This window comes from Myotis nattereri (genome assembly GCF_964212035.1).
Source record: "Myotis nattereri genome assembly, chromosome: 6".
Taxonomy (NCBI): domain Eukaryota; kingdom Metazoa; phylum Chordata; class Mammalia; order Chiroptera; family Vespertilionidae; genus Myotis; species Myotis nattereri.
In genome coordinates this window covers 88,598,171-88,621,595 of record NC_138081.1, presented here as the reverse complement: position 1 = coordinate 88,621,595, position 23,425 = coordinate 88,598,171, and the positions used below count along the sequence as shown (strand labels likewise).

Sequence of the window (23,425 nt, the reverse complement as noted above, 5' to 3'; positions counted from 1 at the left end):
AATCCGCTTATAGCTGAATTACCAGTGCATAAAGTTTCCTGCAGGAAAAATAGATAAACAACTCTTCGGGTTGTTAATTACTTTTTAAATGGCTGAATGGATTTAATTCAGCCTTTCTATTGCAATTCACAAAAGCAAGTTCACCTGAGATTACAATGTGGTTGATTTCAGCCCAAAGGAGGGCACTTTTGAGACTTACTAGCCCATGGGACCACTGCAACATGAGATCTGTTTATTGAATTGCTCCTTCTCCCAGGCCAGGAATTTAGAATGGAGATTGCTTATTTCGGGAATTACGTGGACCAAGAATTGCCCCCCCCCCTCCTCATTCCTCCTCTCCCCCCACCCCCCTGGAAGTCCCTGCTTTGCCAAGAGAATAAAATAAAAGATAGAGAAATGCCCTGAACCTACTGTCCTAGCTCACAAGGGTCTGAAAATCTTTTGAGACCCTCTTGCCTTATAGGTAGGAAACACTTTTTTCTTTCTTCTTTGTCATCTTTCTTCTTTTGCCCTTTTCATCCTGTATACTACACACTACAGACTATAGCTGTGCTGTAGTAAATATCTTAACAGACACAGTTTTTCTTCTGAGGTATTTAAAATATATTGACGACATCATGGCATTTCTTCCCTAAATATTTCATTTGCACCTCTCAAAATTTTCTTACATAACCACAATGCCACGAATACACCTAAAAATACTAATAGTAATGTCTTCACATTATCTGATACTCCAGCCATAGCCACATTTCCCACGAACCTAAACGTGTCTTTTGACCTTTGCTCTGTATAAACAGGGATCCAAACAAGGTCCACACATCGCAGTTAGTTTTTATGTCTCTTAAGTCGCTTTTAATCTACCACCGCCCCCGACCCACAAACGTTTTATTTTTCCTGCAAGAAAATCAGGCTCGGTTGTCCTGTGACACAGCTCGCGTCCTAAATTGGACTGACTGCTTCTGAGTGTTGTGTTTTACTTGGTGTGCTGTTCCCTGTATTTCTGTGTAAACCTAGTTAGACCAAGAGATTTGATTAGAGTCAGGCTAAGTGTTTTTAGTGCCATGTACTGCTAATGGTATCAAAAGATGCATTTATTATTATTGCCCCACTTTTAATGATGCTGAGTGACTTCAGGCAGGAAGTAGCAGCTTGTCCCTCTCTCCCACAAGGAATCTGTGGGATAATAATCTCTTTAGGAAACTACTCTTCCCCATCAACATTTCACGCAAGGGTTTAAACATCCTTTGATCACTGTTACATGTCCAATCAGAGTTTTGTATGTAAATAACAATTTAAGAATCTATCTCCATATATATTTTGATTTATCAAGTGGTTGTTGTTGTTGTTTTTTCATCTAATTTGATCCCAACAATTTTGAGAGCTACGGAAGGAACTGAGATGTAGAGAGATTCAGTCACTCACCCCAGTCACATTCACACAGCACATCCAAAGTGGGATGGATGCAGGTGGGTGTTCTCCAATTCTAAACTCCTTGGGGAGGGTCTCGTGCTCTTCATCTTCAAGGGAAGTTCATTCCAGGAGAGATCAAGTTAAAGAAAAGCTTTGGAGGAACATAATTTATGCAGTAAAGTTTTAAATTAACAGTCTTTGATTTCTCTTAGAAATGATCACATTTGCCACTGAAATATTAAGCCTTTTTCAAATTCCAGTTAGTAGCTAACCAGGTGCTCTTATTGGACTGTGATAAATTCAGCAATGCAGAATGCAGAATGTGCAGAAGCAGTACAATTTTCAGGACTGTGGAATGTGATAGGAGTTTTGTAAGGTCTGTTTTTTCTCTCATATCTTACCTTTCATGCTTCATTGCATGTATGATAAGCTACCATCTCTCTCCCAACAGAGATTTGCTATTTTTCTTTTTTTTTTAAATTAAATCTTTATTGTTCAGATTATTACATTTGTTCCTCTTTCCCCCCCCCCCCCATAACTCCCCTCCTCCCAGTTCCTGCCCCACCCTCCGCCCTCACTCCCCACCCACTGTCCTCATCCATAAGTGCACGATTTTTGTCCAGTCTCTTCCCGCATCTCCCACACCCCTTTACCCCCAAGAATAGTCAGTCCATTCCCTTTCTATGTCCCTGATTCTATTATAATCACCAGTTCATTCTGTTCATCAGATTATTTATTCACTTGATTCTTAGATTCACTTGTTGATAGATGCATATTTGTTGTTCATAATTTGTATCTTTACCTTTTTCTTCCTCTTCCTCTTCTTAAAGGATACCTTTCAGCATTTCATATAATCCTGGTTTGGTGGTGATGAACTCCTTTAGCTTTTCCTTATCTGTGAAGCTCTTTATCTGACCTTCAATTCTGAACGATAGCTTTGCTGGATAAAGTAATCTTGGTTGTAGGTTCTTGGTATTCATCACTTTGAATATTTCTTGCCACTCCGTTCTGGCCTGCAAAGTTTCTGTTGAGAAATCAGCTGACAGTCATATGGGTATTCCCTTGTAGATAACTGAGTTTCTTTCTCTTGCTGTTTTTAAGATTCTCTCTTTATCTTTTGCTCTTGGCATTTTAATTATGATGTGTCTTGGTGTGGTCCTCTTTGGATTCCTTTTGTTTGGGGTTCTCCGCGCTTCTTGGACCTGTAAGTCCATTTCTTTCACCAGGTGGGGGAAGTTTTCTGTCATTATTTCTTCAAATAGGTTTTCAATATCTTGCTCTCTCTCATCTTCTGGCACCCCTATAATTCTGATGTTGGTACGCTTGAAGCTGTCCCAGAGGCTCCTTACACTATCCTCGTATTTTTGGATTCTTTTTTCATTTTGCTTTTCTGGTTAGGTGTTTTTTGCTTCCTCGCATTTCAAATCATTGACTTGATTCTTGCGCTCCTCTGGTCTGCTGTTGGGAGTCTGTATATTATCCTTTATTTCAGTCAGTGTATGCTTAATTTCTAGTTGGTTCCCCAATATAAGATCGAGGGTCTCATTAGTTTTCTTGTAGATCTCATTAAGTTTATCGGCGGCTTCTAAACAGTTCTTGAGAGACCTTAAAAGTGTGGTTCTGAACTCTATATCTTCCATTGACAATTTTGTCCTGTTTCTTTGTCTCCGCATTATGTTATGCTTCCTTGGTGCACCCCCTAGTGGTCTTTGTGCGCAGTCTTGTAGTTAAGCCTTGATTGTTGTAGCTACTTCCAGGGAGGGTTTGACCTCCAGGCCAAGTGGCTATGAGAATCAGCTGTTTCTGCAGTGAGAGAACTTCTGTCCTCTAGGGAGGTGCTAATCTAGCCTTTGCCTGAGGCTATCCGGCAAATGCCTCTGTGCAGGGCTTGGGCGGGGCGGGTCGCACAGGATCAACAGGGTGGGCCGGAGAGAGCAGTTATGGCGGCTCTCAGTCCTGTCCCCAGGGGCTCTGCCTCTCTGAGTCCCAGCACCCGCTGCAAACCTCGGAGAGAAAGCTGCACTTGCTCTGACCGAAGCCAGACAGTCCTGCTTCTCCCGTTTGAGTCTGGGTCCCTAAAGACTCGCCTGTATCTGGAGCTCAGAGTCTGCGACTCCCTCCCGATTGAAAACGCCAACCGCACCCTCCGCCGCCAGCCTGCTCTGCGCACTCCGCACCTCAGAATTTGACTTCAGCACTGCGCCTCCTCTGAGTGTCCGTATGCGTTTCTCTTTCCTCCTAGTTGTAGGACTTCCACTCAGCCAGCGTTCCTGTGGTTCTGGGTGATGTCCCTTCCGTTTTTTGGTTTCACTTTTGAAGTAGTTGTTCAAAGCAGCAAACTCCTGCGTTAACCTATGCCGCCATCTTGGTTCTCCAGCAAGATTTGCTATTTTTCTGGTCAATAAACATTGATTGCTTTTTCCTTATATATGGTGCATACATGTATGTTCACAAACCTTCTCATCCTGTTTCTTTGTGTTTTCCACCATATGCTCAAATAATTTCTAAATTGACACTTCTGTCCAGGTGTCAGAAATTACACCCTAAATATAGATTCTGAAACATATTGCCTGTCCTAGTCTTACAAATGAAATCTAATGTGAAAATAAGTGTTGGAGAATTGAAAATATATAGATGTGTTCCAATTTTAGGAATAGACATTAAAATAAAATGATATAAAACTGATATCTCAAGGAACTTTCATTTTGAAAGAGATTCACTGTGAGATCCCAATGAAAAATGAGGGTTCTTTTAGTCTCTTGCTACTCAGAGAATATCTTACAGGGACCAACAGAACAGTCATTACCAAGAGCTTTGGACATGCAACATTTCCGGGCCCTGCATATTAACAAGATCCCCAGGTGACTGGCATGCCCACTGAAATTTGCAAAGCAGCATTTTAATCCACTGAAACCTTCATTTATGGAGCATTTTTTAGGAGCCGCATTGATGCTAAGCAAAGTGAACAACCTTTGCAAGAGGTAAAATAGGCACTTCTCATTAGACTATTCCCTTAATAGTCTAGTAAAGAGTGATTACTTAAATAATTAAAAAGAGGGAGATGAAATTTCTCATAAGCATAAATTTTATAAGAAACTAAATTGAACATGGCTACTTTCCTCATGTTAATTTTGAGACCAAAAGAGTAGGGCTATAAATAAATAAAGGTAATGTGGGTTTTAATACCAGTTGGGCTTTTCAGTAGTTGTGTGAACTTGGGCAATGTCTTAAATCTCTCTGACTCAATTTCCTCACCTCCAAGAAGGGTGACTCTGACAGCGGCAGCCTTAGAGCACAGTAACGGAGTTCATGGACTCTAGAGTCAGACAGGCTGGGTTCAGATGCCAGCTCAGACACCGGGGCTGAGTCACTCAGCTTTTCAGAGCCTCAACTTCTTCACACATACAACCCAGAAAACAGGAGGGTCATGTGATGAAGAAAGTTTGGGCTTCAATTGTGTTTATTGGAAATGTCCTATCTTATAAGCTATGGGGATATATATATATAGGTATAGATATAGGTATAGATATAGGTATAGATATAGATAGATATAGATATATAGATATATAGATATATATTTGGATGTTTGAGGTATGTATATCTCATATGTATAGCTTATGAATATAGGTGTGTTATGTATGTGTGTATATATACAGATCTATATGAAATATTTTATCATTTTAAAAAGGAAACTAATAATGTTATCTATCAAATACAATCATCCTGAATTAAATAAGTTAATGTAAAATTTTTAGGATGCTTTGTATCTGTCACCTTTTATAGTAAGTGCTTGGATAAATGCTAAGGATTAGTAAGAAAGAGCCCTTTCACAGTTTCATGAATTTTTTTCCTGTTCTAATAACTTTTTGGTTCTTACTGATTTTTTTGAAAAATGTATTTGTGAAAGTGAAACCATATGTATGTGTGAAAGAGAGAAATACTGACAGGTTTAACTTTTAAAACTCAGATTAACTTTGTTTATACTTGGTCATATGGGATTTTTTGGACTCTAGAGAGAAAAGCCAATATTGAGTTACATATCTCTCTATATAAAAGCCTAAGCGACCATTATAACCAAAAGACCGGAACGACTGGTTAGCCAGTCACTATGACACGCACTGACCATCAGGGGGCAGACGCTCAACGCAGGAGCTGCCCCCTGGTAGTCAGTACACTCCCACAGCCAACCTCCTGTGGCCCCTACCCCCCGATCGGCCCCAATGGGAGGGCTGGCAGGCCAACCTCCCATGGTCCCTCCCCCCTGCTGCCCCCCCCCCCCATAGGCCTGGATTGCCAGCCAGGCTGAGGGACCCCACCTGTGCCTGAATTCGTGCACTGGGCCTCTAGTATCTGAACAATGGCAAAATGCATGTTTAACATGGAAGCAAGATTAGGAAACATAGCGTGTTGTAGGGACAGGAAAGATTTCTCCCATATTTATCATCAACTTCACAATTGCAGCTTGGACATTGCATCAACATCCTGACATTATTAGGAAAGGTCAGCAGCCACTTTTCTTCAACTTCCTTATGCTAAGCATCTATTCAACAGAGATAAATCAGTTGTCTTAGACTGGTTTTGCTGTACAAACAAGTTGTTTTCGTAAGTTTTCATCTGTAAAATTATGAAACTTCTCTCATCCAATGTGTCAAATTTGTTGCAATGCCCCCCCAACACTTGTAACTTAATAACAACAGTATGAAAAGTCGTTTTTTGAATATCAGAATCATATAGTACAATTTCAGTATTGTTCGTAGAAATCTAAAGGCCAAGGTACACTTCTCCATGTATAATCTTTAATCCCAGAGGCCTCATGGAATCTCTGTATGTCTCACTTTTGAGAGACTAGCCCAGGAACTGGCCAGTGTGTCCCACAGAACACAACTCCCTAGTGATGCCCATTGAGGAAAGGGTTCCCTGGGAATATTGCAAACTGCAACCCCTAAGAGAACTTCACTGCGCCCGGCCAGGCTTTGAGATGTCCTGTGGTACAGAAAAAGGTAGGATTCTGCAAGCTTTCTGACCTGCAACTGTCTTTTAGAGATGAGGGCTTGACCTCCTGTAAAACTCCTATTAGGACTTAGGAGTTCACAGTGCCCACTTGAGGAGATGCTGGCTTAGCAATGAGCAGGCTCTCAACAAACAGCACGGGATCCATTCTAATTAGACTTCTCAGGCAATTGAGGGCACTTCACACACAGACTCGTTCATCTTTGCTACACCCAGTTATGGATACACACTAAGTGGGTAACTTCTTAAGCTCACAGAACCAATAGATGATGAAATTTGGATAAAGTCAGCTAATTCAAAGCAATATTCTTGATGCTTTAATATGTGTAGCACTTTAAAATAAAAATAGCAATTAAAATATATTGAATTATTACTTTACACTAGCCGCTATGCTCAATACTCGATCATCATGATCTCATTGCATGTCATGGTAACCCTGTGAGTTGGGCGCTCTCATTGTCTCTCTATTACAGATGACGAGATGAAGCTTGGAGAGGTAAAGGGACTCACCCAAGGCCGCAAAGTCAATACTGGGCAAGGCTGTGCGGGAGCCCATTGCGAGAACCATGGTTGCTGTCCCCTCCCAAGTGTATGAAATAATTTATGAAATCAGAAACCCTCTTCCCCCACACCCACAACTGCCTCAGTTGGAATCACAAGGCTGGAGTGTGGCCAAGAACTTGAGAGTTTTAACTGGTTTTACTTATAGCACATTAAAGGATAGCATTAAGCTAGGTGTTGAGATTTCTTCCATTGGGTGCGCATGCACTTTTCAATATGTTTGCATTAAAATTATTGATGTCTTTGCACACTGATGGAGACAGCCAAGCATTATGCAGGGAGCTGTGGACAGGACCTCTCAAAATGATTTGTTCCATTTTCATACATTCACATTGATTTCTCTGAAGTCATTTTTTAGCTGGTAGAAAACATTGTGTTGAGGGCTTACATAGAGAGGCTTTTGACAATAAGTCCCTTATGTTTCCTTTTATTTTACTCTTAAAAATCTTTCATCTGCTGAGGCAAAAAGTATTATCTTCATTAGATGATTAGTCATATCATTAGCATCTATTTTCTTTGTGGCGAGAATAAGGTTTAAGGAGATCCTGAACGGTTTTGCACAACTTGGCCTGTGTTTCTAGTCTATGACTACAACTTCTTTCAGCACAGTATTATTCATTTCCTTTCAGGAAAACTAAAGATGTTGAATAATTGAAGTTTTATTACTATAACTTCTGTCTGACTCTATTTTCACACAACCACTTAGGCCTGCCTGCCCCTGGTTTTCCATTTCTTTCCAGGCAACACACAAAGTGAAACAAAGTTAAGCATCCCTGGAGAAGAGCGAAGTTCCTGAGAGAGTCTGGCTGGCAATGAAATTAGTAATACCTTGGGAAAGCTGTTCACCTTACCATGGGACAAAGAGCTCTGTAATAATTGCAAGCTCCCCTTTGTGGTTGAAAAGATGGTAGTCATCAAGAGCTCACTTGATCTTAGACATGGGAAGAAATTTTCTCACACCCACACATGAAATGATTGAGTATGTGTTGAGACCTGTTTTAAGTTGATTATTAGAAGCGCAAGGATACAACTGTAATGAAATCATGTCTCTAGAAATGGTTTCACTTCTGTTACATTTTAGGGCACTGTTGCCCAAATTGCAGGCTTATTAATAGGCAATAGAATCAATTCAGTTGGCACACCCAGCATGCTTTTAATTAAAAAATGAAATAGAATAGGAACTATCGCAGTGCATTACATATGATAAAAGAATTAAACATTAGACTTTTGTTTGTTATCTATGCATATGTATATATGTGTGCTTACTTAGGTTGGGATGGAAAATCTATATTCTACATATGGGTCTTAATAAAAAATAGTTGAAGGCTGGTGTCTTATTTTAGGGGCCAGTTAATAATCTTAAAGTTAGTTGTGCACTGTTCATTTCACTTCATCCAAATACTTTGCAAGCTGGTGCATTTCAGTGAAAAGTGTTTTTTGTTGTTTTTTTTCTATGTCATACTTTGTGGTATTACAGAAGTTAGTCTGTACTATGTATATCTTAATTTCACTTTTCTGTTAATGGAACAAGATTTCTTTCTTTTTTTTTTTTTGAACAAGATTTCTTATCAAAAGCAAATAGTCTTTTAAGGAAGTTATTGTTTTGCTTTCTTGGTGGAATTACAGTAGACTAAATAAATGGTTGACTCACGTAGATAAGCATCTAGGATTTGTTTTAAGCTTCTGTTAAAAATACCTTGTATATCCATACTTCCCAAATAGCTGATGTCAAAGACAGAGAGCCAGAGGCATATCCATTCATTTAAGGCCCTTGGAGAACAGATATTGAGCCCGTGTCTCTGTTTTTGGACCTGTCATTACACTGTCAGGAATGACTTGTCAACATACCTCTCCCCTTGACTGTGAGCAGCTTCACATGGGAACTACATGATACCAAGTCCCTAGCTACTTGTGGACTGAGTTTCTAATGACAATTTGGATATACTGGTGTCTATACAACTAATGCTGAACGTAGCCTTTAATGTTACAAAGAACATTAGGTGAATTTGGTACTTTTGGGGGGTACTTTTAATTATTTTATTTCTATACTAGAGGCCTGGTGCACGAAATTCATGCACAGGGGCATGGGGTTCCCTCAGCCCAGCCTGCCCCTCTCACAGTCCGGGAGCCCTCAGTGGATGTCCTACTGATGGCCACAGTCTGGCAGCAGAGGCTTGGAGCAGGCATCCCATGTGTGTGTGAGTGTGTGTGTGTGTGTGTGTGTGTGTGTGTCTGTCTGTCTGCTAGGGCCTGCCCTCAGCCGCGTCACGTAGGCTCGAAGCAGTTGCTGTGTGTGTGTGTGTCTCCCCACTGGAGGTCTGCCCCCAGCCACATTGGAGGCTCAGAGAAGGCTGTGTGTGTGTGTGTGTGTGTGTGTGTGTGTGTGTGTGTCTGCTGGGGGCCTGCCCCCAGCCACACCATGGAGGCTTGGAGCAGGAGCCCCTCTGTCTTGATCTCTCAGGCTCCTGGCCTCCACTGCATGTTGTACTCTCCCTTGAGCTATAGCCAGGATGGGGGTGCTGCTTGCAAGCCGGGCTTTCCCGCTCCCGGATCGCCATGGCAACCAGGGAGCAGGCCCAGCTTGGAGCTGCCCGCAGGCCGGGCTTGCTCTCCTGCTCCAGGATCCCCATGGCGACCGGGCAGCAGGCCCAGCTGGGGGCTGCCCACAGGCTGGGCTTTCCCGCTCCCAGGTCTCCATGGCGACCGGGAAGCAGGCCCAGCTGGGGGCTGTCCGCAGGCCAGGCTTTCCTGCTCCTGTATCAGGCCCAGCTTGGGGCTGCCCACAGACCAGGCTTGCTTTCCTGCTCCCAGATCACCAGGGCGACCGGGGAGCAGGGAAAGTTTGGGGCTGCCCGCAGGCCAGGCTTGCTTTCCTGCTCCTGGATCCTCATGGCGACCAGGGAGAAGGGCTGCCCGCAGGCCGGGCTTGCTCTCCTGCTCCCGAGTCAGGCGCAGCTGGGGGCTGCCCTCAGGCCAGGCTTGCTTTCCTGCTCCTGGATCAGGCCCAGTTGGGGGCTGCCCTCAGGCCAGGCTTGCTTTCCTGCTCCCGGATCCTCATGGCGACCGGGGAGAAGGCGCAGCTGGGGGCTGCCCGCAGGCTGGGCTTGCTTTCCTGCTCCCGGATCAGGCCCAGTTGGGGGCTGCCCGCAGGCCAGGCTTGCTTTCCTGCTCCTGGATCCTCATGGCGACCGGGGAGAAGGCGCAGCTGGGGGCTGCCCGCAGGCTGGGCTTGCTTTCCTGCTCCCGGATCAGGCCCAGCTGGGAGCTGCGCTCAGGCCAGGCTTGCTCTCCTGCTCCCGGATCAGGCGCAGCTGGGGGCTGCCTACAGGCCGCACTTTTCTACTTACCAATGGCTGGATCACCACAGCAACCCAGGGCCCAGCGGCACTTTCCTGCTCTCCAATAGTCATAGGGTCGCGGCTGGGGGCGGGGCTTAGCAGTGCAGGGCTTAGGCGGCACAGGGGCCCGACTGGGGGCTCAGGTGGCACACAGGGGTCCTGGATGGGGGCGGGGCTTATGCCTCCCTGCCCAGGGCTGCACATGGGGCCTGGATGGCAGCTCGCGCTGTCCTGCCCTGCCTGTAGTATAGGATAGAGGCCTGGTGCACAGGTGGGGGCCAGCTGGTTTGCCCTGAAAGTGTCCCGGATCAGGGTGGGGGTCCCACTTGGCTGCCTGGCCAGCCTGGATGACGGGCTGAAGGCTGTTTGCAGCTGGTCACACCCCCTTCAGGGTGGAGATCCCCACTGGGGTGCCTGGCCAGTTTGGGTGAGGGCCTGAGAGCCGTTTTCAGGCTGGAGGGCAACTTAAGCTCCCAGCCTCTCCTTTTTTTCTTTTTTTAAATTCTGGGATTTATTTACCTTCTATAGCTGTCACTGGAGCTGAGAGCCGGCTCCACCTCTGAGGGCTGTAAGCAGGTTTCTGGGTCTGTTTGGCTTCTATAATTGCAACTCTGTTGCTATCACAGCAGCTCTAAGCTCTGAGGCCAAAGCTGGCCTGAAAGCAGGTATCTAGTTTTTTTTGGCTTCTATAATTGAAACTCTGTTGCCATCACTGCAGCTCTAAGCTCTGAGGCCGAAGCTGGCTGAAAACAGGTCTCTGGAGCTTGTTTAGCTTATATAATTGCAACATAGTTGCTTAGAGTGCAGCTCAGAGTTGGGCTGCGGCAGGCGGGGAACCTTGGCTTCCTCTGTCACTGGAACAAGCAAGCCTCCTGTTCGCTTCAGCTGTGTGGCTGCTGGCCGCCATCTTGGTTGGCAGTTAATTTGCATATCCTGCTGATTAGCCCATGGGAAGGGTGTCAGGGTTATGGTCAATTTGCATGTTTCTCTTTTATTAGATAGGATAATGTTTCATATTGTAGGAAATATAGAAAACAAATGTACAAACAAAATAAAAATTACTTGTGATCCCAGGCCATAGAAGTAAACATTTTTTCCTTCATATCTATGTGTGTACTCTATATTCTGTTTTAAAAATAGTCTTCTACAAAAACTGTATTCCCAGATTACCCCCTCCTCTGCTGCCTGCCAGGGCCTCATCCAGAAAGCCATGTGGCATAGACACTTCAGCCCTGAGGTTGCCCAGATTCTGACCAAGGGACAGAGAGGCCCCACTTCTCACCCGAAGTTTAAGTTTGTTACTTGGCTCACTGTGCCTTTCTAGTCCGGCTAATCGTGTGGACCCTGGAGCGTGAGTTCATACCCATTTGCACCTCCTGCTAACTCTGTGGCTTTAAGTCATTTCACTTCTTTGAGCGTGACATGTAATAATAGGCCTGACTTCCAAAAATAAATTAAATCGTCTTCTAAAACATGAGCCTAACTTTACCTTAACATGACATTGCTTGGAGATATCATAGTTTGACTATTCTTTTCTAATTTAGGTTGTTTCCAAATGTTTAGAATTAAAATACTTAAATTTTGTACAGAGATCACTTGGAGAGTTATATGAGTAAGTACTTGCTGTGGTTTCCCCCCTCCCCCCCTTAAAATCTCAACGTCACCCATGCAGTTTTATATTTGTACGTTGTTTGGAGGAGGTGGTTGGTCAGTCTCACAAACCAGCTCTGGCTCTGAGCAAACCCCAGGCCTGAAGCCCACCATTGGAGGGACGACTCTTCAAATCCTCCCCAGTGGGGAGCTTTCAGTCTAAGGCGAGGAGGAAATGACACATGGGTTAGTCATCCTATGTTTTGGCAATTAAATTACAGGGAAGAAAAAGGTAAACACTGTGTGGCAGCCACTTTTGAAGAGCAGACAGATTCCCTGTGGGGAGGCGTCTTCCCTCCCCACGTCCACTTCCCCACTTTGATGTTGGGTGGGGGCGCTGTGCTGTCGCTGTCACCTCCAGCACCGCATCGCTGTGGCTCACTGCCCGCCAGCCCTCCCACACCAGGTGGAGTTGAATCATAAAAGCAAGATTGTATTTCTTCCCTTAAAGATTGACCTGTATTTGTTTTCATTTTAATTAAAAACAGAACAAAGCTCCTGAACCTTCATCATCCAGCTACAGCAACCAGCAGCATTTCCCCATCCTTCCCTCCCGATTTCGCTGAAGTGCATTTTGGAAGACAAACCCTGACAGACCTATGTCATTGTGTCATTTCAGCCCTACATATCTCAGTGGGCATCCCTAAACACACCAGTTTCTTAGTTAACTTTGATACCATTATTGCACCTAATAAAATGAATAAAAGTGACACCGTGGGATTTTTCTTTGTCATAACATGTCACTTAAGATTTAGAATGCAGTAATCATGTGTAGGTTGATTCACATATAATTTCGCTCTGTTATCTAGGAAATACTACACTTGCTCTTCTCTTACTAAAGCAGAATTTCATTGTACTAAGAAAAGAGGCATTTAATGTTTACCAGCCGGTATCTTGGTGTCTTAGAAAGGGTTAATGCATATTTATATGCACAATCATTTGTTTGTATTCTAGTTACCCTAGTGCTGCTCTATTCGAGTGCTCAAAATTAATGCCTCCAGTGATGGGACAAGTCAAAAACGAATGGCCAGGACCTGGTGGGGAGACAAGGGTATTTGTCTCTTTATTTTATTTTATTTTATTTTATTTTATTTTATTTTATTTTATTTATTGAGAGAGAGAGAGTGAGAGAGAGAGAGGAAGGGAGAGAGGAAGGGAGAGGGAGAGAGAAAGAGAAACATCAATGCTAGAGCACAACATCAATTGGCTGCCTCCCAAAACTGAACCAGGATGATGCCCAACCAATTGAGCCACACTCCCCAAGGCTGGGTGTTTGTCTCTTTTAAAGGGGCAGTCACCACATCACTGGCTCTTTGAGAATGCCTGCTGGTTTGGTTACCATGTCTTCCAGTTTTCAAAAGAAACTGTAAATTGGATTTTTTTTTTTAAATTAAAGCCTTTAAAAACAGGAAATAATTCACTTTTTAAGTGAAAACCCTGTGCATTATGTGCTTCCCCACCATATGCTTCACTCTATTATAATTTTCATTTAATTATCAGCATGGACCTGAGAGGAATGTACTTACTGCCAGGAAGCCCAAGAAATATAGCTATCACCTCCAGTTCAGCAAACGCATTTACCTTTGCCCCAAACCTGTTTGCTCTCCAGGCTTCCCTTTCTGTCTGTATTGACCTCAGGGTTCCAATCATTTCTGAACTCAAAATTTTAGTGATTATTTCTCCTCTTGTCTTTTCCACCACAAACTACAGTCTGTTCATTGTTTTTTGTGATGAATTCTCCGGGTTTTCTTTCTCTTCCTTCCCCTTTAGCCAGCTCGTTTCTAGCCCTACCACTGCTCCTCTGACCCAGATTCTCCCTGTGTTCTAGTTCCTGTCATTACCCAACCAGGTTGACCCACTTTCTCAAATACCTCTTTCAAATACTTCTTTAAGTCTCTTCTCTAAACATTTTTTGGATCCCTGTTGCCTACAGTAAAAATCCCACAACTTTTGCCTAGATCTCCAGGTTGCAGAGTAGATTCATTGTAGTTACCCATCCACATTTCCCTGGTATTCTCTACCCCATCTTCTTAAGGTCAACCCTCCCTCCACCCAACCTCCTGGCCAGGACTGTTCAGAACCTTGTGGGAATTTCTGGAGAATGGGTGGATCCTTTCCCTACACCTGGTCTGCTGGAGTGGGGTAGATGCTGGGGTTCCCTGCCCTACCCCCAGATATTTCTTTTGGTCTGGGCCTCCATTATTATTTGAGCTGCAAGAAGGAAGTGGAATAAAGGATGCCCACAGATGAATCCTCCTCTAGTTTAGGGAAGAGGCGGCAGAAGGGAGAAGGCTGCTTGGTCTTTAGCTTCCATTGTGCCCTAGTTGGGGCTTCTATGGAGAGCCCTTGTTTTCCTGCCTGAGTTCCTTCTCCAAATGATTTCTGCTTCCTCTCCCTCCCTAAGGGTAGGAATTCTTGTTGTTGTTTTTTTATGTGAAGCTGTACTAACCACAGGCATTTTGCAGTTTGCATGCAGTACTTGCTCATTTGCCTTGCCACACCCACTTGTGCACACCATTAGATATTGGAATGATTAACTTGGTCACTTTAATCTATTAAGGCAACTTGTTGGTCAATTGATGACCTTTCTTGTTCAGAGAAGTCTTAAGAAAATTTGTTATTTTAATGAACTAGTGATATTTCACTAAAAGAGATTCTTTCTTGTCTGCCTCAGCCCTTTAAGCCCCGGATATGGCACAAAGCATCTAGTGTTACAGTTATTTGGACATGTGACTGTCTCCCATTTTACTCTCAGGTCCATGAAGCAGAGCACTGCTGCTTTGTGTGTCTCCCACAGCTCCAGGTCTGGTGTGTGGCAAGCACTCAATGTAGGAGATGCTTGACTTTCTCTATCAGGTACCATCAATCCATGACTGTCATTAGTGAGATATGAATGGTGAATGATTGCTAGTTCCCAGCTGTTAAAGTCCTCTCAGCCTAAGTCTCAGATTCTGTCAGTGACAGGTTTTACATTCATTACCTCACTTAATCCTCACGGTAACTCTCTGAGGTAAGTAGTAGTATTTTCTCCTTTGCAGATTTTTACATGACATTGGCTTGCTAATAGACAAACCCACAAACAGCAAATCTATGAATTCCAAGGGCCCACTGTACAAGGTCAGATAGATAGATAGATGATTAGAAAAAGTAATATGATAAAATGATGTGTTTGCTGATGATGGCTTTCTACTCTAATATGAAACATTTTGATTAACTGTTCAAAAGATTATACTGGGAAACGAGATGAACGAACATAAAACAATACATACTGCGTAATAATTTAATCTTATTTTTAATTTTTAATTACTTTTTTCAAAGAAGGAAGAAAATACATGAGTAGGGAATTGTACTGGATTCTCAGTTCTCTGGAACAATTAATTTTACTTCTTAAATCCTTTTTCTCTAACAGGCGATGGCTGTGGGCACATAGTATCCTATCAGGACAGTGGCACCATGGCATCCAAGAATTATCCACGGACTTACCCCAATCACACGACGTGTGAGAGGACAATCACAGTACCGAAGGGGAAGAGGTTGGTTCTGAGGTTAGGAGATTTGGATATTGAGTCCCAGACCTGTGCTTCTGACTACCTGCTCTTCACCAGCAATTCCAATCAGTACGGTAAGGAAAGAGACCGGGGTGTCTGTGTGCATGAAAACATTTGCAATTTGGGGGAGGGGGGCTGTCTGTTTCTTAGCAAAATAGCCTGGGAACCTTAGAAGAGAAACTTGAGTTTTGTAAACTCTTGGGGTAGCTCACATGGTACATTTGCTTCATAAGCTGCAACAAAGACATCTAAGGAGATGTCACTTGTTAGCCTGGTGTGCGTGTCTCGGGAGCTTTGTTTGGGTTTGTATCTTGCTGGGAAGAGAATGGGAGATGTATGGCTCTTGGCTAAAACATCTACGGTTCATTCATTCCTGTGACAAATATTTATTGAATAGTGATCCTGGGTTCAGGAACTCTGTGAGAAACTGGTTGGGATATAACAGTGAAAAAAACAGAGTTCCTCCTTCATGGAGCTTGCCTTGGTGGGGAGGGGAGGGGGGAAGGAAAACTAATGCATCTATCATGTGAGTGATTGTGAGAAAGAAACATGAGAACAAGAAGACGACCTTCTGAGGCAGTGGTTCTCCACCTTCTGGCCCTTTAAATACAGTTCTTCATGTTGTGGTGACCCCCAACCATAAAATTATTTTCGTTGCCACTTCATAACTGTGATGTTGCTACTGTTATGAATCATAATGTAAATATCTGATATGCAGGATGGTCTTAGGCGACCCCTGTGAAAGGGTCGTTCGACCGCCAAAGGGGTCGCGACCCACAGGTTGAGCACCGCTGTAAATCTAAGGTAAGATGGAGCCTGTTTTTGAGTTGTTTGTGCTACTTCAAATGGGGTGGTCAGAAGGCTTCCCCACTACGGGACATCTGAGCAGAGACCCCGATGAAGAAGGGAATGCATTGGGCACGTATATCTGAGGTCAGAGTTTCTGGGTACGGGAACAGCAAGTGCAAAGGACAGTTTCCCAAATAACCTTTGGAAATTAAGCTTCCTGTGCCCTGGGTGTGCTGTTAGCACAGTGGCCTCTGAAATCACCGTAACAGCGACCTTACAGTCCCAAAGCCAAGGAAACAGCTTGAGTTTAGACAAAATCTTGTCCACGGGTTATTTTGAGAGTGGAGATTTTCTGAAATTCCCTGTGCACACAACTCCACAAATGATATAGGTTTTAGGTAAAGTCTTGTCCGCCTGCTCGTTCCATAGGCAGTTTCTCAAACACGTAGCCTTCCAGGCTGTGGTTACATTTAGTCTAGACTTGTTTTCTCACCGCGGGTGCCTGGGCCCAGGTGGAGGCACAGACCATGCCTGAGTCTACTCAGAGGTCTAAACTTACCTAGGCCCCATCAGGGGAAAAACAGCTAAGATTTTTTAGCCCTGACAATATTATGTCTGTTTTAATGATGGTTAAATTACTTTGACAAAACAAAGATGGTCGACTTGATATAATTATTTGCACTTTTTAAACTCCAGTCTGACTCACACGGGAAAATGGCAATTCCAGGAACGCAAAAGGTCCCTGGGAAGCTTACTGTACCGTTACCTTGGGTGATCGAATCTGAATTAACTTATAGAGGCCATTGTCAGGGAATCTCACCAGCCAGGGATTTCATACGGATTCAGAGAAGACTGCGTGTCAGACCTCCAGTGTAAAATTCGAGGCAAAGTGCTCCGGGTCCTGAAGCTGCCCTCCCACACTGGTGTGTCTGGGGGAACGTCTCCTTTTCCGGAAAACAAGCGGTTAATTCCACCTCCTGGCAGAGCAGCAGAGGACTCATTTGCTCACCTTTCAAATCAGAGGCCCAGGGGAGAAGAATTAGAAAGGGGAGCAAATCTTCCCAAAGCAGGATTGCAGAATGGATGTGACTTTCCCCGCCCTGGGAATTCATTCCATCACCTTTGGTAGAAATTCACAAATACACAGAAAGGAGGAAAAGCATGGGATTAACGCCACATTAGGAGCTAGGCTAGGTTCTAAGGCGGTCATGGTCGGCCTCAGGGTACTGTTCTCCACATTTCTAGGTTCTTAATTTTGGAGACTTTGACCTGGCACTAGGAAATGAGTAATAAATTAAAATTCACTTGTAGCAGTAAAGCCAAGTAACTGAATTTTTCTCTTGAAAATGTTTCTGTATCCACTTCTGTTTGTCCCATAAAGGCAAAAGATATGCTCATTGTAGACATAAAATAGTCAGCGTCTTTTGTATCCAGGTACATGCTTGGCCCTTACATAGATTTTTCCTGCACCCTTACATCCACCCTGCAAGGTAAATATTAACTCCTTTGTACAAAACTGCATCACAGTGACTTTTAAGGAAAACGCCAAGGATCGCACAGCTAGATAGGGCAGAAAGAAAGGTTTATATCTGTCCCTGTGGCTCCAGATGTCCCCTCCTTTCTCTTGGTTCCACCACCTTAAAAAGAACCCAACAAATTATTACCCTTTTCAGGTGACCAGCCCAATATTACATATATAGCAATTTTGTTTCAAGCACAGGTATAGTTAATACTTAGAACATGTTTTTAAGATAAAGTATTTAATGATGCTGAGAATTTCTTTTGTGGGTACTTTAAAGATTTTCTGATTAGTCATGCTAGGGCAAATCCAGCAGACAAGGAGAGCAGAAATTAGCAATAAGGGGAATACATGAACGGAAATTAGAATATTTCAATTATATAAGTATATTTTAAAATAATTAAGTGGTTTAAGGACATGCAGCAAGTATATACATGCATATATCATATATGTTACATGCATATGTTTGAATCTTTTATAGTTTTGAAGAGCATTCTGGGAAGAGTTGTTTTTTTATGTATGTGTAGTATTTATAATATTTAATCCAGTGACTTGAATGTAGTAGATACTCAGAGAATAAATGATTTTAAAAGTAAATTAATAAAGTTCAATGACAAGGAACCAGTTAAGTAAAACAAGTTCCAGTTACTTGGAATATTAAACAGCTATTTGTTTAAAAGACTGTTAATCTAGAAAGTTGCTTATGATATACTAGTACATAGTGTTAGATAAAATATGAATATACAATAATGTTATGATGATAAAAAACCCTTTGAGTAAAATAAGTCAGAACACAACTATAGCAAAATACAAGGACTTTAGAAGGTTTGACTATGGGTCTTATGTCCTCTCTTTATTTTCAGTTCTTTCTTTAATAAACATGTTTCTTAATAAACAACAAATAGATTTCTTTGGACCAAAACCATTAACTAGACATAAATTTGAAGAGTTAAAATAGTTCGTGGTCGCCCTAACCGGTTTGGCTCAGTGGATAGAGCGTCAGCCTGCGGACTCAAGGGTCCCAGGTTTGATTCTGGTCAGGGGCATGTACCTTGATTGTGGGCACATCCCCAGTGGGGAGTGTGCAGGAGGCAGCGGATTGATGTTTCTAACTCTCTATCCCTCTCCCTCTCTGTAAAAACATCAATAAAATATATTTTTAAAAAATAGTTCCTGGTCATGCCCTGGTGTGGCTCAGTGGTTGAATGTTGACCCATGCACCAAGAGGTCGCCGGTTTGCTTCCGGGTCAAAGCACATGCCTGAGTTGTGAGCTTGATCCCTAATAGGGGGCGTGCAGGAGGCAACTGATTGATGTTTCTCTCTCATCAATGTTTCTCTCCCTTCCTCTCTCTCTAAAAAATCAATGAAAATCCATTAAAAATAATAGTTCCCTGGTCAGTTTGAACTTTCCTGAGTGCAGGCATCCACAATGAAGGAGGAGGAAGAGGAGGAGGAGAAGGAGGAGGCATAAGTGCTTTGTGGTCCTGCATCCGAGCTCAGGGAGTGGGCATTCCTGGGGCTGTTGCCCAGCTCTATGGGCAGGGGGGTGGGGGAGGGAGGCCCCTCTGCAGCTATCGTGGCCACAGGCCCTGGCATGACTTCAGAGGGAGGTCCCTAGTGTCATCTCAGTGTCCCAGGGACCCACAGTACTATTTCCTGGGTCTGGTAGAGGGGGTGCCCGCTGAGGTGCTGCAGGGGGGGACCTTATGTTCTGAACGCCTCCTGAAATTCTGGAATGTGGCGGCTCTCGTGATGACATGTGTGGCTAAAACAGCTGAGTAATTTGAGTTTATCCCGCTCAGTTTTTTTCACTAACTAATTCATTACTAAAACTCAGGGCCAAGAGATTTTAAGATTCAACACTCTCCAACCTTTGAATATGCAGATAATGTTTTGAAAAAGAGTAATGTTTTCTGGCATTCGTGTCTGTAAGCTCTGCCAAGAATGGACCTAGTTGGAATGTGATTGCGTTAATCATTGTGAATATGCTGAAGTTTTGCAGTTGTAATCATTATGCAGCTCTTTTTTAATGGCTCACCCCCAGGCCAATTGTTTGAAATGTTTGGTTTATATACCTCGTGTGCTTTTATCATCCACGCTCCTGTGGTAACAGAATGCACTATAAGCAGTGTGCCCACATCAGCTTTGACAGTGATCAAGCAAAAGATACACTTGATCTCACTGATGTGAAAAGGCCTGACACATGCAAGAAGGGGTTATTATTACTCTGGTTGTCATGTATTATCATTATGGCTGATATTTCAGATTCGAGCATCAATTAGAAGAATGTACTTATCTATCGATGGCTGAGTTAAGACACTGACTCTCCCTTTCAAACACCTTTGAAACAGCAAAGTTGATAAAGTGTATCAACCTTCACTAGAAAAATGTTTTTTAATAACAAAATATGTTTTTAAAGATATTTTTTTAAAACAAAATTTACTTGTAAACCTATACAAAAATTGGATATAAAACATACACTGTCTTTCAAGATCATGTGTGCTAATATTCTGGCCAAAAAAATTATTAAGTGTCGTCATACTTTGCTTAGTAGAGATTGTTTTCGCTATAACTAAGGGATTTCTGGGGTTTCGTTTGAGACTAAAGTAATTGCAGTAACTGAGACTCCCTTCAAAAGAAGACTACTGTTGCTTTTCTTATGTGGGATCCAGTTCAGATCACAAAGCGTTTACTTGTCAGGTCTCCTCCGGCTCCTTTAATCATGGACAGTTCCTTAGTCTTTCTTTGTCTCTTGTGCACGAGTTCCAAACAGGACCCAGGCCGGGGAGGAGCCTGCAACAAAGGAACCTGCCCTTGACCGGAATCAAACCCATACCCTACAGTCCGCATACCCTTCTATCCACTGAGCCAAACCAGCTAGGGCTCGTGTTGTTTTTCTAAGCCTTCAGTAGAGCACCAATCTCAGATTTGATCATTATTTTAGATTCTCTACCAGATAAGGGGTTCCTTGAGCAAGGAATTGCATTTTATTTATCTTTGTAGTATCCCTTATTGTATAGCGTAGTCTTGTAATTAAAAATGCTCAGTCCACTTTTAATAAATCACATTGCATGTAGCTCAGTTTTGGCAGACATATTTAAAAATGTGGATTTGTTCACACTACAAGAAGATTCACAGTAAGATTCCTCTATCTATAAACATCCTGACTGCATTGGAAGAAGGACTTGACTTATATGAAATTTTAGGACTCTATAATAGAGAAAAGACTACAAATAATGTAGAAGGTGTCTGCGACTAAGCATTCAACTATATGCTGGGTTTAGTCCCTAGAATTACTAACTGATTTAACCTTCATGATAGCCCTCAGGGGACCTGTTTGTAACATCCACACATAAGGAAACTGCAGCTTCAAGAGGTCAAGTGACATGCTTATGATCTCTTAACTAGAGCTAGGATTCAAGTTTGGGCATCTGACTTCAGAGACCCTTCTCTTAAACCTTCCCAATTTGGTGTGGCAATAACCATCAATCTGATCGGGGGCTTGTGCATAAGATCTGAGCTGTAGTCCTTGGTTATCATTTGCTGGAAGAAGTAGAAACTTCTGAGGGCCTTCCCCATGGGGATATACTGGAAGTAAAATGGCTTTCTGAAAAATCACTCCCATACAGAGTATCAATATAAATTTACGGTTTAAAAATACTTAGTTAGAATGCTTAAGGCGGCATCATGGCCAGTGAACCTAATTATAGCCAGTCAAATTAGTTGTGTTCTGATAAATGACTTGCGCTATAGGAAAACCAGGAAATTCCAGAATTGTTCTTTTACATTTCCTGTACTTCCACCTCCACCCCCAATATTCTTTTAACCATTGTCATAGACTGAAAAAGTAAAACCATGTGAAGTCAACTGTTAATATTCGTATTACACTAGGAACAAGAGAAATGGGAAAGTAGGAAATAATACTTAGTGTTTTGCCTCACAATTGCAACAAGATTTCTGTGATAATATTTTAGAATAATACATAGCTGGCATACCATAATAAGATCCAAACATTATGTGTTGTCTGTTGATTTTTTTGAAAATTCCAAATAAAGAAAAACACAAGATTGGCAGCTTCTATTTTACAAATGGGTTATGTCTCTACCAGTCATATCATAGAGAACAGAAAATTCTTACGACTTTTAAAGAAACAACAAAAGCCTTTGAAGAAATTTCCAGCTTGTATGGAAAGTTGTTTTGAGTCTCAAACACCCTAGAATTGCATTCCCCTCTAGGATTGGGGCTACTTTGGTGGATATTCTTGAGAAGGACTGTTTTGTTTGTTTGATTTGGTTTTGCCTTTTGTGCCAAGATAGAATTCAGAAGAATTTTAAACTTATAGAAAACTTTATATCAGCCAGAATGTTCCACACTAGACATCTTATTAACATAATCATAAGCCTCAAGGAGAAAAGGCTTGGACCTCCTCCTCCTCCTTTTCCCCAAATACTTCCCTGGAGACCGCACTGTGATTTAGTTTCAGTAATTACCCTCTTTTGTTGGGAGAGAAGTAATGGCCTAGGTGGGTTGTGAGCTCCAGTGTTAGGGCACTTCTTGACATGCCTTGGCCCCAAGGAAAACCACACCTTTGTCTAGGAATCCGCCTGGTTCATTTATCATCTGTCACTGATTTTTGTCTGGGAACTGGAGACCAACGCTCTCCAGGGACACCACTTACATTCTTACGTGACCATGGTGTTAATGGCACAGTCCAAGAATATCCCTTTTTTATGTTAATTTCCTTCCTTTTCAAAGAAAATGGCCCTGAAAATTCAGTAATTTTGTACAATGACACTATTGCAATTAGCCAGCAAGGACAAACCTTGCCATTTGACTGCACTGAAAAAAACAAATGGAGAAGGGACTGGAGTCAATGGCGTGGCCTTTGCAGCTTCAGCATTTCTAGAGATGGTTTCGGCAGCGCGCCTGCCTCTGAGAACAGATCTGGCCCGTGCTGGGTGCCACTTTTCTGGCGGCTGAGAGCGTGCCCGTGGCTGGCTCTGCCATGGCACTCCCAAGAATGTCCTTTAGGCCCATTGGCATGTTCTTTTCTGTCATAAGGAATTAAATGTGTGCTTCAGAAGGTGCTTATAAAGTTGAAGGTTCTCAGGAGGAATTTTTGTTGTTTGATTTAGGACAGATCTCTCAGGAGTTGGGTTTTCATTTGGTCTCCGTGTTTTTCACCACTGAGAGTAGTTATGCAGGGGGAGAGGTCTCTTTTTTTAACAGTATGCATCCATTTTTCAGACGCGTCCCTTTCACAGATGAAACAATAATTTAGCTCCATCGGTTTCAAGCTCAAAAGCATAGACCCTCCTGAAGTGACTTGGAAGAGTTATTAACCCACCTGTGACTGCCTTGTAATGTCCAGAGACTTAGGCAGACAACCCTTGGAGAATGGAGCACTACTAGAAATTGTCGCACGGATTGTCCGGTTGCCAGAGAATGGAGGGCTCTGGGCTTGGCTGTGAGCAGATGGTTCATTCTTCCTAGTTGGACAGTTTTCTTTTATTCACACATGGAAAGATAAAGGGTTTCCCCTCTCAGCTGCTCATGGAACAGTGGCCCTAAACAAGGGATGTGTTGAGAGGGACTGGCC

At 42.9% G+C, this 23,425-nt stretch overlaps 1 protein-coding gene across 1 annotated transcript in view; it reads left to right on the top strand.

Moving 5' to 3' along the window:
- The window catches only part of DCBLD1 (discoidin, CUB and LCCL domain containing 1), a 55,839-nt gene that overhangs the window by 6,911 nt on the left and 25,503 nt on the right, over positions 1 to 23,425 (top strand). The window contains exon 2 of the mRNA XM_081094755.1: positions 15,379 to 15,591. Within this exon, the coding sequence (XP_080950881.1) occupies positions 15,379 to 15,591 (213 nt within the window). The remainder of the gene's footprint in view (positions 1 to 15,378; positions 15,592 to 23,425) is intronic.